The 15,198-nt window shown below is 38.6% G+C and overlaps 1 protein-coding gene across 1 annotated transcript in view; it reads left to right on the top strand.

The window, feature by feature from the left end:
- Window positions 1–14,543, top strand: part of LOC138022783 (polypyrimidine tract-binding protein 2-like) — a 23,903-nt gene extending 9,360 nt beyond the window's left edge. The window contains exons 8-22 of the mRNA XM_068869737.1: window positions 225–297; window positions 1,654–1,833; window positions 2,196–2,247; window positions 2,806–2,864; window positions 3,016–3,116; window positions 3,932–4,014; window positions 4,571–4,654; window positions 4,794–4,882; window positions 6,265–6,298; window positions 9,491–9,583; window positions 10,559–10,653; window positions 11,284–11,402; window positions 11,540–11,614; window positions 11,697–11,760; window positions 12,685–14,543. Of these exons, the coding sequence (XP_068725838.1) occupies window positions 225–297; window positions 1,654–1,833; window positions 2,196–2,247; window positions 2,806–2,864; window positions 3,016–3,116; window positions 3,932–4,014; window positions 4,571–4,654; window positions 4,794–4,882; window positions 6,265–6,298; window positions 9,491–9,583; window positions 10,559–10,653; window positions 11,284–11,402; window positions 11,540–11,614; window positions 11,697–11,760; window positions 12,685–12,759 (1,276 nt within the window). The 3' untranslated portion in view covers window positions 12,760–14,543. The remainder of the gene's footprint in view (window positions 1–224; window positions 298–1,653; window positions 1,834–2,195; window positions 2,248–2,805; window positions 2,865–3,015; window positions 3,117–3,931; window positions 4,015–4,570; window positions 4,655–4,793; window positions 4,883–6,264; window positions 6,299–9,490; window positions 9,584–10,558; window positions 10,654–11,283; window positions 11,403–11,539; window positions 11,615–11,696; window positions 11,761–12,684) is intronic.
- Window positions 14,544–15,198: the final 655 nt, after the last annotated feature.

Genomic DNA, 15,198 nt, shown 5'->3' with positions numbered 1-15,198 from the left:
CAACCAAATCAACATGATAATAACTGCCTAGAACACTGAAGGAAGGTTTGATTAAAACAGCAAATAGAAAAGGAGGCATGGATAGGCAAAAATTTAGAGGATGAAAATGGATTGTGCTCGGGGTTTTCGAAAACTTTTCCGCCTAATGAACAAACGAAACTTCCGTTACCCAGCCCCTTTAAGGAAATTTATCATTAACTGGATTTCTTTATTTTTTAATTTAGAGGGCAGATTGTGTATGTGCAATACTCAAATCACCCAGAGTTGAAAACTGAACCATCACAACATTCCACGGGGGTAAGCATTTTTATTTTTTGTTATTTCCACCTTAAAAAGGTGGGTTTGCCTGATGCCCAAACGGCAAGCTGACAAGCTTTTAACCAGTCCATAGCACACTGCTTTCAAGCTTCAACTCCAACTTCCAAGATTTTAATCTGTCTAGCATTCAACCAGTCCATTGTCTAGTTTTTCGTGTCTGTCTGTGACTTCTTAGGCCTTTAAAACTGCAATCCCTGCCAAAAAGATCATGACACCAAACCATTTTAGAGCCCTCCCATGTGCATCCTTCTCCAAATATTTTTGGGGAGCAGGTCATAAGGAAAGTGTAGATGGTTTTGGTGCTAAAGTGAGTGCCCAAAGGATGCAAGCTTCTATGGGGGTCTGGGGGCATGCTCCCCCAGAGAATTTTTTAAATTTAGACACTCACAGAAACAATTTAGTGCTATCTGGGGGGATTTAAAGTGACGAAATTTCACATGTGGAATTGACACTTGCATGGAGTATGACAAGAAATACTGGAATGTTAGTTACATAAACATTTCATGTGCCAACGCAAAAAGATATTGCGGACATGAATTTGTATGTCCAACAAGCATTTTTCAAGCTTTCATAATATCTTCAGTGAGTTCATGTTAGAGCTAAAAATGTGTTGTGTCTGACATTTTCTGACTGGAAGGAGACAGGCAAGCTTTCCGAGGAGGCGGCTCATTGGGCCGTTGACCGGCCGGTTTTGAGAAGGCTGCATATGTCAATGATTACAGCGCGCAAAGTTTCGGTATTCCTGGAAGAAATGCCATACTCTTTGCAACATTGAATTGGGGGAAGGGGTGAACTGGTATGCAGCACGAAGTGTACTGTAGATTTAAGACTGAGATTGTGGGTTGAGGCTAACTTCGTGAAAGGGAAGGAAAGGAAAGGAAAGGAACTTTATTTCAGTGTCTAGTCATTCTAGCGTAAATCAAGTCAAATGTTGACTTTTGAGGAGAGGGGAAAACTGTGGTACCCGGAGAAAAACGTCTCAGTGCAGAGAACAGAACCAACAAACTCAACCCACATATGATGCCAAGTCTGGAATCGAACCTGGGCCACATTGGTGGTAGGCAAATGCTCTCACCACTGTGCCATCCCTTCACCCACAGACAGGAGATACTCACCGATTAAAAGTTGTAGGATATGCATGTACATGTAAATGCATCTATTTTGGTCTGAGATGGGTATGGATTGTCAGGCAAGCCAAGTTGTGAAATCAGAAGGAATGACAATAAAGTTTTGATTGTGAAAGCTCTTCTATAGTAATGAAATTTTTTTTTTTATTCCACTGGTCGTGCTAGTATCTACATGTAGTTTGATGTGTCTGCAAAAATATTTTTACAGACATCCAAGATCATTGCTGCAGCACAAGGTGATTATCCTACCTCACCATTTGCTGGGGATGGACAGCAGACGGCTGCTGCTGTTGCTGCCGCTTTGTCCAAAGGGACTGGGAAAAGTAACGTCATAAGAGCAGTTATTGAGAAGCTGTGGTACCCGATTACAGTGGAGGTTTTGTACAAGGTAAGTTCATCCCATTGAACTGAATCTAGAAATGTTGTGGGGAGGTGCTTGGTCAATTTTGAGGAGAATCACAAAGTTGTCCCATCAAGTTGAAACATGTTATTAGTGAAAATTGGGGCTGGAGCCACTGACCCCAAAACCAGGTTGGTAGAACACTCAAGTGCCTGTTGTACCGTCCTGCAACCCAGGCACGTGGGCCATCTACCAAAGCCAGCCCCAGCTCTAGCACCTGCCACACTTAACTGGAAGAACAGTGGAGAACCTACTACACTATGTTACTACGCTGTGGTAACAATTTCTTGTCTTATCATAATACAAAATTGCCCAACTGTAATTTGTCTGTTTATGCAATTCCTTGACAGATCTTTTCCAGCCTGGGAACTATTTTAAGAATTGTTACGTTCACAAAGAGTGGTGAGTCTTCCTTGCTTTAAACATTGGTAACAGTCCATTAATGAATGTTTGGCCGGAACAAGTTTAGTTTAATTTTTTGTTTGTCTGGAGAACAAAAAGCCTGAAGTCCACTGATTTGCACATTTGTGTTCTTATGGCATCAAATTGTCACAATACTGAACATAATAAATTGTAGATTGTTAGTGACAGCATGGCTTGGCCATATTGGCTACAAACTTGCCTACAAACTTGGAGAGCGATTATTGTCTCTTGCATTTTCTTATGTGAAAACATTTTGTAAAAGCTACAGGTATTCATAACATTGGAAATTGCTCAGCAGCAGCAAATTTATTGATTACTATTAGCTTCACACTAATATTCAATATGTTGAACGATGGTGAACGAAAATAGAGATCAGCTCTATTCCGTTCAACACGTCTGTGCAACATGGTACAACATTGGTTGCATGATGTTTAACTGTGTGTCATCAGCTTTATTCTGACATTGTATGCTACATGTATGTGCAGCCTCTAGTTGAAGATTAATTTTGAAGTTGAGCATTCTTGTTAATGTTTACAGGTCAGTTCCAGGCACTTATAGAATTCAGCTCCACAAGTGAAGCGGAACTTGCAAAATTGGTGAGATAGTGTGTTTGTGTTAAAAGCTAGTCTAATTTGAACTTAAAGATTGCTAAACTAGATAATTATTTTGTTATGTACTAACCTTGTCAGGATTGACCAAGCTAATACATGTGTACACTTGAATGTCCTTTTTTTCTTTCAATTCAAGACTCTTGATGGCCAAAACATCTATAATGGTTGCTGTACACTTCATCTTGATTATTCCAAGTTAACTACACTGACAGTGAAATTCAACAATGACAAGAGCAAGTGAGTTGTTTTTCGTCCACTGTGTGCCACAGTTGTAATAAGTTGCTTTAATGTTGAATTTCAAAAAAATAAGTTTTAGGTTTATACTTAAATGTTTCCAGTATGTTTTGCAAATTCCTGGGTAGAATACCACCCCTATATCCCGCCAATCTTTCATTTTTTAATTATTCGACAACACAACAAACCGTACAACATTACCTATTTTTTTTTTACAGTACATTAAAAAAACACTAGTTACAGTTACAAGCAATACGAAAAAAAAAAAACAGTAGTCTGGACAGTTAAATTGATGGGGAAAAAATTAATAAAGTAATAACTGACAGATAAGAGGTTTTAGCGGTATACAGTTTTAGTAAATGGGGAAAAACAAAGAATTAATAGGGAGCAGTGCCAAAGAAGGAATTAAACGAAAATCAATTCATGTTATAAATAATGGCGTCTTAAAAAAGCAAGGGGTTAATTAGGGAAAGCATACTAATTTCAAGCGTTGTTGAAGAGGGACACTAAAGGATACCACTTCTTCAAAGTAGAGGCTTGTTTGTAGGATTCAATTTTAAATTGGGACTTGAAGACCGCCAAAAACCTGTTTAGCTGGTTTTGCAGCAAATCTTTACTAATCACCCACGAGCCTCCCTTTTGTGCACCTGTATACTGATTTAGTTAGTGGGGGAAAAACAGAGGGTAGTTGATTTGATTTCAAAACTAGAATATGTACTACACTGAGTCGTGTAACGGCTTATCATTTGCTATTAGCACGTTCTAGGAATCAAATATTGTGGTGAAAGGTTTTGAAGACAGCTCTCTCTATTTTGCAGGGATTACACACGACCTGACCTTCCCTCTGGGCCAAATGAAAGTCCATTTGGTGGAGCTGACCTTGCTGGGTTAGCTGCTCTTGGTATGAAACTCTGGTCACTGTTATTTTTTAAGTGTACATGCATTTGGTTAATGTCAAGGACATGTCTTGTCCATTTTGTGGCAATTTTGATCAAATCCTGAAACTGATAAAATGATGTCAGCTTTGGAAATTTTAGACTGTTTTTCATTACAGTGTACACTGTACATGTACACTGCTGTTCTTCTCTGACCTTTTATGTTGTCTTTGCCTCTTGCAATGATGATAAAAAGTTGTTATTAAAATTATTGTTGAAGAGAGTTTTTTCAGTAATGACTTGGACATACTTGGGAATAATTAAAATTGACCCTGAAACACAAACAGAACTATTACCTATATATGACCTTCATTTGATTGCTAGTGCTTCAGATGCCCAGCCAGTGAAAGTAAACTGAACATGGTTCAGGTGTTGAATGTGTCTCAAACTGTTAGGACATAAAATACTGACAAAAATTGGATTCCTCACAGTGGCAGTGTAATAATTATTCTAAGCTTCAAATATTGATCATTGGCTCATCATTATTTTGTCTATTTGTTTATTGATTTCCTTATTTTGCAGCTGGTACTGCAGGTGGTGGTGCTAGTCTCATGGGAGCTCCTGCGCTCTTAAGTCTTTTGCCACAGGGAGGATTGCTTCATGCAAGTAAGGCAAACCTTGTGTTTTGTTTTAGACTCGCTTTGAAGAGGAGGCAGACATTAACTCGGAAATGGCCTATTCTACCATCACTTCAAACAGCCATGAGTCAGATGGAAAAGTGGCACTGTTTTTCTTTTTCCAACAGATTTTTTTGCAGCTGCTGGTGGTAGGGGCCCTGTTGGACCTATGGGAGGAGGGACACCTGTTGTCCTAGTCAGCAATTTGAATGAAGAGGTGCGATTTAATACGAACTGTGGTGGTGATACATCATATTCAGTGCTATCATATTCTGCTTGTGTTTAAATGCAGGGCTTCTGGAGTTTTCTGTTATTAATTTTGAGAAAGTGTTTGTACAAAGTTGAAGTGGTTAGACTAAAAGTTTTACGTACAGGATATGATTTGAATCTTCAGTTAGCCAAAAAAAAAAAAAGGAATCAGTATGCAAACTATTATTTTGCTTGTGTAAGGCAAAAAAAACTCTTACCTTCTTTATTCAAAATGACATTTTCCTTGGCAATTCTCTTAATTTCTTATGCTTTGTGAACAAATTTCATTTGATTTTCTCTCTATTTTGCACCATTTTCACTTACTGTGTCTACAGACAAGAATATCCAGTTTTGGATTAAAATTTCGCTTTTTTCATCTTAAATTACTGTCCTCATTAATGAAGCACATTACTGGTTGCAAAAACGTCTTTTATGTCCATTCCTGTGATTTTTTTCATTTTCTTCTGTCTGGTTCTTTTAAGTAACTTGCACATTTTTGTTTTAATTTCTTGTATGAATGTTTTATGTTATACTTTAACCTCTTATCTTTCTCTTGTAGTTTTGCACAACCCTTTTGCTCCTGGCAGTTTCATTAGATCTAACTTAATGAATCCCCAGTTCATGGTCTCTATGAAATCCATGCATTTTTAGCTTTTAAAAAATGAAGGTGCTAAGTAGTATACATTTTTCTCATAATCATTTTTGAAGACTTTTCATTTTTAAAATTAAAATGTTTTTATTGTTGGCTCGATTTATACTAGAGACGGATCATCCGTCCTGTCAGATTATTGGGCAAGACAAATCATCTGTCTAGTTTTAATGCTAGAGAGGTATCATACATGTGGGACAAACTTAGACAAATTAACGTAGTTCATCTGATGATTCGTCTGTGTACATGTAGAAATAAGGACAAACAGACGGATGATCCATCCAGACAACGAATTATCCACTGAGGGGTCGTCTATAAAGATAAACTGCCCGTATTTATATACAGACGGATTATCGGACGAACTACTGTTCTTTGGCCAAGTTCTCGTCCCAGACGGATGATCCGTCTGTAGTATAAATCTGGCCAATAGTGACTAACTCCTCACAGATCTTGCTCCTGTGTTTTGAACTGGTGAAAGAGTCAAAGTTGTATGAGGGCTTGTGACTATGAAAACTAAAACGTTAACTAGTCTGCCAGGAGTGGAAAGGTTTGTTGCATTCTTGATTTTCCAAGGACAGTCTTACTCATCTTGTTTTGTTTCCTTCTTTCCCCTATCATGCTGATACGCGGCGCTGACCGATGCCTGCTCCCTTCTCTCTCTTGCTCCAATCTGCTCACGTCCTTTGGAATCCATTCTCTAGAGGATAAACTGTGACATGCTATTCACTCTGTTTGGTACGTCTTTTTTCACGTGTCCCTGTCCATGGACATCTTAAGTCTTTCTTTATCATTTTGTTTTCCATGCTTTGAAAGGAAGTAAAGATGGTAAAAACTTCATTTGATTGAGTGTGATGCCATGTTATATTTTTAGTTTTGCATTGTTTGGTTTGTTGACTTTTTTATCACAAATGAACTAATGCTTCTAACTCTTTTCTGAAATGTTCTTAAGCCTTCCCTCTGAACCATCATGGAAATAGAAAAGCTGGATTTGTTTCAAAGACTCTAAGAAGAAAGCCTTGATGGGCCTGGTTTTTTTCTTTCCATGGACAAATTGAAAAAGGGAGCAAAATGTCCAGTTTTATGTAATTATGACCCATCCGTACTGGTGCATTTTCGTCTGAAATTTTTTTTTGTGTGTTCCTAAGAGGCTGGGTTTCTGAAAACAATGAAATAAAAGCTAAGGGAACTTTTGTGAAAATGAAGCATGGAAAAACCAGTTTTCAGCATTTGCAAGGGTTGCTGTGTGTGTCAAATTTGAAAACAACACAAAAACCATTGTGGAAAGAAGATATTTTGCTTTGTTTTCCACCAAATGAAAGCCAATTCCGAAAAAGCCAATTCCAAAAATGCATTTGTGTGGGCGGGGCCTATGAAATTTGCTTGTTATTTACTGTCAATTGGTTGTTTTTTCATTCCTTGAAATAAAGTACAGGCCAAATGGGGTCAGGTTAAATATCTTCTGGAATTCGGAGTGAGTGCTTTGCAGAGTTTCATTTCACCTTGTACATTGGAGCATTCAGTGTCAAAGTTCACAGTGACACCTACCAACCATATTCCTGGCAGTGCTCTCATCGATAGCCAATAGCTGTTATTACACTTGAGCCCATGTTTCAGCAGTGTTCGTTTCAGAGCGCACAGAAGCGAGGCTTTTGGGTCAACAGCTAATCTGACATAGAGAAGAGCAAGAGAATTAGCGCACAAAATGCGAACAAAATAACAAATTCTTATCCAGAATTTACTTATTTCTCAGGAGAAGAGAAAAGACAGTTGTGGAATACCACGATAGTTTCGCATTTTTTTTTTCTTCAAAAATACATACATCTTTAATTAACTCCCCGTAGGGGCTTTTCAGTGCTAATAACCAATCAGTGCAGAGAAGGGAAACCTCCAAACAGCGCACAAGACACCATATTTGGAAGACTGCCTGTCAAAACCTAGGAAGAGAGAATATAAAGTATATAATCGTTGTCTATTGGCTAAAAATCTGATTATTCTAGATTTAAAAGAATTTAGTCAGGAGAAGATCTTATTTCATCGAAATTAATTGTATATTGATGGTTTAAAACTTTGCATAAACATGCTCCATCTTTGCTCCTTAGAATAAATTTTGTGGCTCTCCTTTGGACAGCTTCAAAGTAATTTATACAGCATTTGGTATGAGGGTTCCAGACCTGTGAAGCGTACGCCACTTTAGGTCTTACCAGACTACAATACAAAGATTTTCGTGTGGTGATATCATTAACATCACGGCAATATCTTTTAATAAGCCCTAAAGTCCTATTTGCCTTAGCTGTAATTTCATTACCGTAAAGACTCGCAGATAAGCCGCACCTTTTTTCCAAAAATTTGCGATCAAAATCGGTGCGGCTTATCTGCGAGACCATTCGGGAAAGGTGCTGTGAATTTCGGTGTCCAGTCTTCCATCTTCCGATATTATGCCTGGTTACACAGCTTCGCACAGTGCATGCAAGAAAACAACAAATTTACGCGCAAAATTCTATGGAAAACTGCCTTGAATGGAGAAATACCTGTGAACAAATACCAGAATAATATCAATCATATGTCCTAAGTGGTGGACATGATGTTCATTCTACTAAACAGCTAAAATTACAGGTAAGACTTTAAAGTATTTTTCGATCCATTGTTGGCGAGTTTGCCTTGGATGAAGACAGAACACTTCATGGTCTCGACTTTAGATTTCTTTCGAGTTTTTTTCATGAAAAACTTTTTTCCCAAAATTTGAGTTGCTAAACTCGGGCTGCGGCTTATCTGCGAGTGCGGCTTATCTGCGAGTCTTTACGGTAATATGATCATTCCAAGAAAGCATACTATTTTTTGAATAACCCAAGGTCCCTATGTAAAGTAACCTCTTCAATGAAAGTTCCTCCTACAAGTATGTAATTAAAAGTATGTGGGTTCTTCCTCTTAGTTATACTTATACATTTATTATTATTATTATTATTATTATTATTATTATTATTATTATTATTATTTTATAGACAGAAGGTCGAGTAATGTATTGTAAGTCGAAGTTTTTAAAGTAGTTTATTATGTATTAGTGTCGAATAATGTCTCAGTAAATAGTAGTGTACTAGGTGTTTTTTTGTATGTAGGTTATTTTCGTTCCGTAAGTCTGTAAAATAAAAAAAATATAAAAAAATAAATAAATAATATTTTTTTTTTTACACCATTCAGTAATTTGAATAGGATCGATCATGTTGAAAGCTTTCTTGATCGTCGATTGTTTTAATTAATTTAAAGACCTTACTGTCATCGGCATAGAGAGCTAACTCATTATTTGCTGAAATCACTCCAGGTAGATCATTGATAAATATAGTGAAAAACAAGGGTCGTAAAATGGACCCTTGGCGTACACCAGATATTACTAACAGCCAATAGACCAATTTCAGTCCGAAACAAAAGGCATCATCTCGAAGCTCTGGGGAATTAACTCATACAAATCCTTATATTTATTCCCCAGAGCCTCGAGTTGATGCTTTTTTTCCGGACTGAATTTTAATATATCGAAATTGATCTATTAGAAGATATACCGCGGACAACAATTTGTGGTTGTTACTTCGGTTAACACATTCATATTCTGCACATGGCCTTGCCAAACTTTCCATGATAAAATTTAGGTGAGACAAACCTCAATTACTCGGAAAAAAAGTGAAGGAAACAGTCACGAATCAAGAAATCACACAATCATTCGATAAGAATTTGCCCTGAAAGCCTCGTTTTCGCATCTTCTGAAATTAACACGGCTGACACATGTGCTCGACTTTAATAACAGCAATAATTATCTTTTGTAATAGCCAGCATACCCTATATGTTGTTTTACGTTATCTTCGTCTGCTACACAAAGTACGTTGTACTAACCATTTAAAGTCAGCAGCTCACCATTGAACATAAATCACCTGTTTGCAGGTGTATACGGGGATGTAATTCGTGTGAAGATCCTATTTAACAAGAAGGACACAGCTCTTATTCAGTTCAATCATGCCCAGCAAGCTCAAACAGGTAAATAACATTGTAAGGCCTTTGCCTTCTTAATCTTGTCTTTCTGTTATCCCTTACTCTGTTACTAAGGACTGTTTCCATACAAGGATTGTCTCAGTGGTAAGTGGTTGATCTGGGACTAGTGTTTCATAAGTGGACATATTGCTTGAAAGTGTACCTAATCTCAAAATATGTGCTTTAGCAAAAGTTAAATATCAAACATATTGTGTTTACAAAAATTTGGTTTATCAACGGAGTTGATAATGTAAATTGACCACCGTACAGAGATTCTAAAAGCTGACGTTTCGAGCGTTAGCCCTTCGTCAGAGCGAATCGAGGGATTATGGGTTACGTGTAGTTTTTATAGTAGAGTAGGGGCTACGCTATTGGTGGTAACATGGCAACGTGAAAAGTAGGAATATATTAGCGTTCGATTCGCTCTGACGAAGGGCTAACGCTCGAAACGTCAGCTTTTAGAATCTCTGTACGGTGGTCAATTTACATTATCAACTCCGTTGATAAACCAAATTTTTGTATACTACTTCCCCACCGACGCAGCACCACAGTTTCTTTAGAAACTACCCCTTCATTCATATTGTGTTTACCTTTGCTTCTCAAGAGTTTACCTCTGAATGTGCCTCATATATGGTCTCAGGTATGTAAGAGAAAGATGCTGACAATCGTTTGTCCCATGGCTGAGGCAGTGAGAGGCATTGGCCTAGTCCTTTGATGACGTCATAAACTACATAAATAGACCCATACCTCTCACTAGCTCGGCCATGGGACAAATGAATGCCAGCTTTGTTACTCTCTGGCATCTCATTAGGCCTACTAAAAGTAAAATCTAGAGATGCAATGGTAAAATGTGTTAGACATTTAACTTTTTCTAAAGAAAATACTTTGAGGTTAGGTGCACTTTAAGTCAAGAGAAGCTATGCAGGGTCTGCTTTTTGAAAACTGTGTTTTCAGTTTCTTTATTTGTTTTACCTTTTTCAGCCATTACACACTTGAGTGGAGTTAAAGTTTACGGCAAAGACATCAAAGTCACCGCATCCAAACACAACTCTGTCTCGATGCCAAAAGAGGGAGATGTAAGTTAACTTATCATAGGTGCTGCATTGTTTATTTTCAGACCAGTTTGTGGTGATAAGTTTTGGAAGAGCTACTTAAAATAGGTTTGGTGGAAAAGCAGGGGCGCGGGGTGCCGGGATCCATAGAATACACCGGGCACTCCGTATTGTCCATTCACCCTGGCGCACCCCCCCCCCCCCCCCCTTACACCGCGCTTTTACTCCAAACCCTTAGAATACTAAATATTTTAAACCATTGACTCCTGAAGAACCCTCATTGACGAATAAAATCCAGCGTCTTGCATTAGACTGAGTAAAATCTATTAAGTCTCTCACCTCAATCGAATGGGTAAAGTTATCTACACAAAACTCTTGAAGGTTGTTAGGATCTTAAGTAGCTGAAATTTCGTTATTCTGCGTGGGTTTTCCTCAGTTGAAGTGGTCTGTTTTATTTCAAATGAAGGAGACTTTCTTGTTCAGCCGTGCGTTGACTTGGTCGGTTGTTGGACTGCCTCACACCCAAGATTTTGCAAACTTTGTCTGCAGGAAGCTCAGAGATCTTCATAATCACGGAGTGAGCTTTAGTTACAAGAACTTTGACATCTGGGACAAAAACTAACAAACAGGGATTCATCTTGTTTTCTTTTGCAGGAGAACAATTTAACAAAGGATTTCACCAATTCGCATCTCCATCGCTTCAAAAAACCAGGGTCGAAAAACTTCCAGAACATTTTCCCACCAAACAGAACACTCCACTTATCCAACATTCCGTAAGTAAACTGGCTCTATTTGCGCCAATTCTTTGACCAATAGGAGGCGAATCTTTTCCGGGAAAAACTTTGCCTTTATGCAAGGTTGCCTTTGTACTTTGTTCTTTTCTTGCAATGTTCTTTGTTTCAATTCGTAGGGAAACGACCACTGAAGAGGAACTTGTCGACGCCTTTGCTGATTCAGGGACAGTAACAGAGTTTCGCTTTTTCCCGTAAGTTCAAGAAGCATTTTGTTTTGAAGTTTTAGCAGCCAAAGTCTTATTTCAGTTACTCATTACTGGTTTTCATTCACAGGAAAGATCGCAAGATGGCTCTTGTTACCATGGCGACAACAGAAGAGTCCATTGATGCCCTTATTGTAAGTGTTTTGTTCAGAACTCTTAATGATGTCGAGTTTAACTTATTTTTTCTCGTGCCAAAGTTATGGTGATGAATTCAGTGGCCCAGCTAAACGTTGCTACTCAGTTGGCAAACATATTTTGTTCGATGACAGTGCGAACATTTATCGAGCCAAAAGCTCCGGCTTTAGGACGCTACACCAATATTTTTGCTCCCGTTATAATGGTTCTTCCTGGATGAATGTCAACCCCACCCGAGTGAGGGCTTTTTTTCCCGGATGAATTTCCTGGGATTTCTAGTGGTACAAATTAGCCTACTGTTAGTAAACTCAAACGTTAAACCACCTTGACAAGGCTAAGTCAGGCAAGTCAATTGAAATTAATTTGGCGTTGGTTCCCGTGTTGCGCTTAACTTGTTTTGAGCCAGCTGCGTGCATTGGAGATGTGCTGACATGATACTGACTTCATGCACTTTGACGACGAACAAAGCAGCAAGCGGCATTATATTTAAATTTGTAGCAATGTTTGAATGAGCTGTCGAGTTTAAGGTGGCTTACTACAGTTTTCCGAGGGAAAATATCAAGATTTTGAAATCTGTGAAAACTGTCCCTCCTCTAGGAGGTCCGTCACTATATTTAGCATTTTCCCCTGATTTGCATTTATTTGTTTGGTAAAATTATATTTTACATCAATTGCAGTGACACTTCAGAACCGACATCATGTTGCTTTAATCTCACAGATATCAAAATCTTGATCTTTTTCTTCACCAGACTATATTAAGCTACCCTAAGTGGAACTCTGTTCAAGAGGACTTACTGTTGTTTTCACGATTAAACTGGTTGGACTCGTTCCAGTACAGCCGCAAGATATTGAGTTTGATTTCACTGAAACTCAACGTTAATTAATATTTTAATTTCCCAGTCATTTTCTCTTCTTTCCAACAGAAAATGCACAACTACAGAATTACAGATTCAAATCACCTCAGAGTGTCATTTGCTAAGACAAGGACATCCTCCTGAGCGACATCATTCCTGAAAGCAAGAGAATTTGTCTCGTCTTTCCACCATTTCTGTCCTTCCTTTCTGTGCAACCTGTAGTATTAAGCGTGACTCCTGCAATGTGGATGACAATTGCAAGTGACGTCAGCTCACGCAATGACGCAAATGCTTGCGTTGAAGTTTGCTGTAGTTTTGGGTGAAATTTGCATTCGTGCTTTCTTGAAGAGCCTTGCTTAAATTTCCGAAGCGACCTCGCCTTGTTTTCTTCTACCTTGATTCTTTCAAAATGACACACTTTGAGCAACTTTATTTTTAGCTGTTTCTTGCGTTATTCGTCTTTTTCTGATCATTTTCTCCTCAAGCCTTCAGAATTATTCATTGGCCTATTGACTCCGTAAAGAACTTTCATTTATCGCATTTTGACAAAGAAATAGTTATTGCTTTTTGAATTTACGCACGTTTATTCCACGGTGATTTTATTTGCATTCGAAAAGTATTTTAAATTTAAATACAGTAACCCAAGATTTTGGGTTTACTGAGTTAATTAGGATTTGAATTGCTTAAGTTGGAAGATCTGTTCGTATGGGTTATGTTTGGGTTCTCTGAAGTATCGTGTAACCGAGTCAAGTGAAGAACATTTGGTTTCGGTAGTTAAAGTTTGCACTTAGACTCGAAAATGGCCGTCAGATTCCTTTGCCCAAGGGTTTAATTTTTTATCGCATAAATCACTTTGCACGGAAATCAATTTTTTTTCCTATCAGAATATTAGAAAGAATGAGGGGCAGTTTTCGGTCGAATGTGGGGGAACCAAAGTTATAAGCTTGGCCAAATATGATGCACAGATGAACGAAATAAACCAATCACGCACGTTGCTGCGTCAGGCGCAGAAACATGCGCACATGCAAGTCATTCGTGATAGGTTGAAAAACTAAGACGAGCGTTTTTGGCCAATCATGAAGCGCAAGAAAACAACACAAGCGCTCATCAATAGACCCTTTGCATAAATGGCGCCCAAATTTGAATAACAATACTTGATAAATCTTTAGCCCCGTGTTTATGTCTCAAGACAAAGGATTTTTGTCATGAATGTGAGGCTAAGGATGTATCAAGTATTGTTATTCAAATTTGGGCGCCATTTATGCAAAGGGTCTATTTAGCCCCGTCTTCAAAGCCAGTGCAAGTGCAGTCTTCGACTTGATACAAGTTTTCCTTGGCGCGAACAGGAAAACTAATGAGTATTGGACTCGTATTGAAAAAAGGGCTAAAAAACGGCCAGTTTTTATATTTCCAACGACGCTCGATTTGAAACGTCGCTCATAATAGGCCTTTTCCGAGTTCATGTCTGCGAGTCCAAGTGCGATGTTTTGGGGATGGTAATTAGTTCTACTTTCATATGAATTGAAACCTGATTTTCATAAGAAACGTTCGCGCTTAGACTCAGTTTGAAGAGGAGGCAGATATAAACTTTGTTCGTCTTGAAGTTCTGTTATCTTCCGCTGTAGTCATCACACAAGGAACACTTCTGTATTTGATTGATTGACTACTTCGTTGTCTTCTAATTCAGTTACTACTATGTTGTAAAGCGCTTGAGATACTTGACCTTTTAAAATGTTTTGTTGTGTTAAATCTTAAGGTGATAGTTTTGTATAAAAAAGATGTTTGGGCTGTTTCCTACTTCCACCTGTAGTTATGGGATATCATTTTGGGAGGGGACTTGTTGTAAAAGCATTAATCTCATTGAGCTTGTTTGTAGCGACTTTCCTTACGAAAAGGGTTTAGAAGAAATAAAGATTAATTTCGTAATACATTGTTGCTTCATCAGTTCGGATAAACGATTTGAGCATGGTGGTTTACACCGATCTGGTCTTGTAATCGACCGCAACCCCTCTGATCGCTTCCGGGCTTAACACAATGCTGTATTAGCCCCAATACCTTTACCCCCGAAAGAAGATTAATAGTGACATCTCTGAAAATTCCAGGGCTTGTTGACTTTTGGTTCGTTCTCAAATGTTCAAGATCCTGAATGTTGATCCGGCCGGGGTTCGAACCCGCGACCCCCCGCATGACAGCCCGATGGTCAACCAACTGAGTCACCGGTGCGCGGAAATGTCATTAAAAAGGCAGCACTTTCTCCTGAGTAGTCGAACTCACGGCCTCCCGCATGGCAGCCCAGTGCTTAAACAACTGAGCCACCGTGCTCAGTGATGCTAAATAGATATCAGAGGGCTGACTGTGGGAAGTGGTTCTTTCGACCACAGCTCTCCAAAGTAAGCAAAAGGACCACAGATAGCCACATCGAAAAAATGCAAATTATCCAGAAACATTCAATCCTATAGCTAGTCCCAGTTTGAATCCAGATCACACTGCTAGTATCAGTGGAAATCATTCGACCCGAACGCACACCGTAGAACAAGTGACGTCACCGGGCTTACGCGATCATGCTCCTTGCAACCTAACGCT

Source organism: Montipora capricornis, chromosome 11 (assembly GCF_036669925.1).
Source record: "Montipora capricornis isolate CH-2021 chromosome 11, ASM3666992v2, whole genome shotgun sequence".
NCBI lineage: Eukaryota > Metazoa > Cnidaria > Anthozoa > Scleractinia > Acroporidae > Montipora > Montipora capricornis.
The sequence above is the reverse complement of the archived record's forward strand: the minus strand, read 5'-3'. Positions and strand labels throughout refer to the sequence as shown.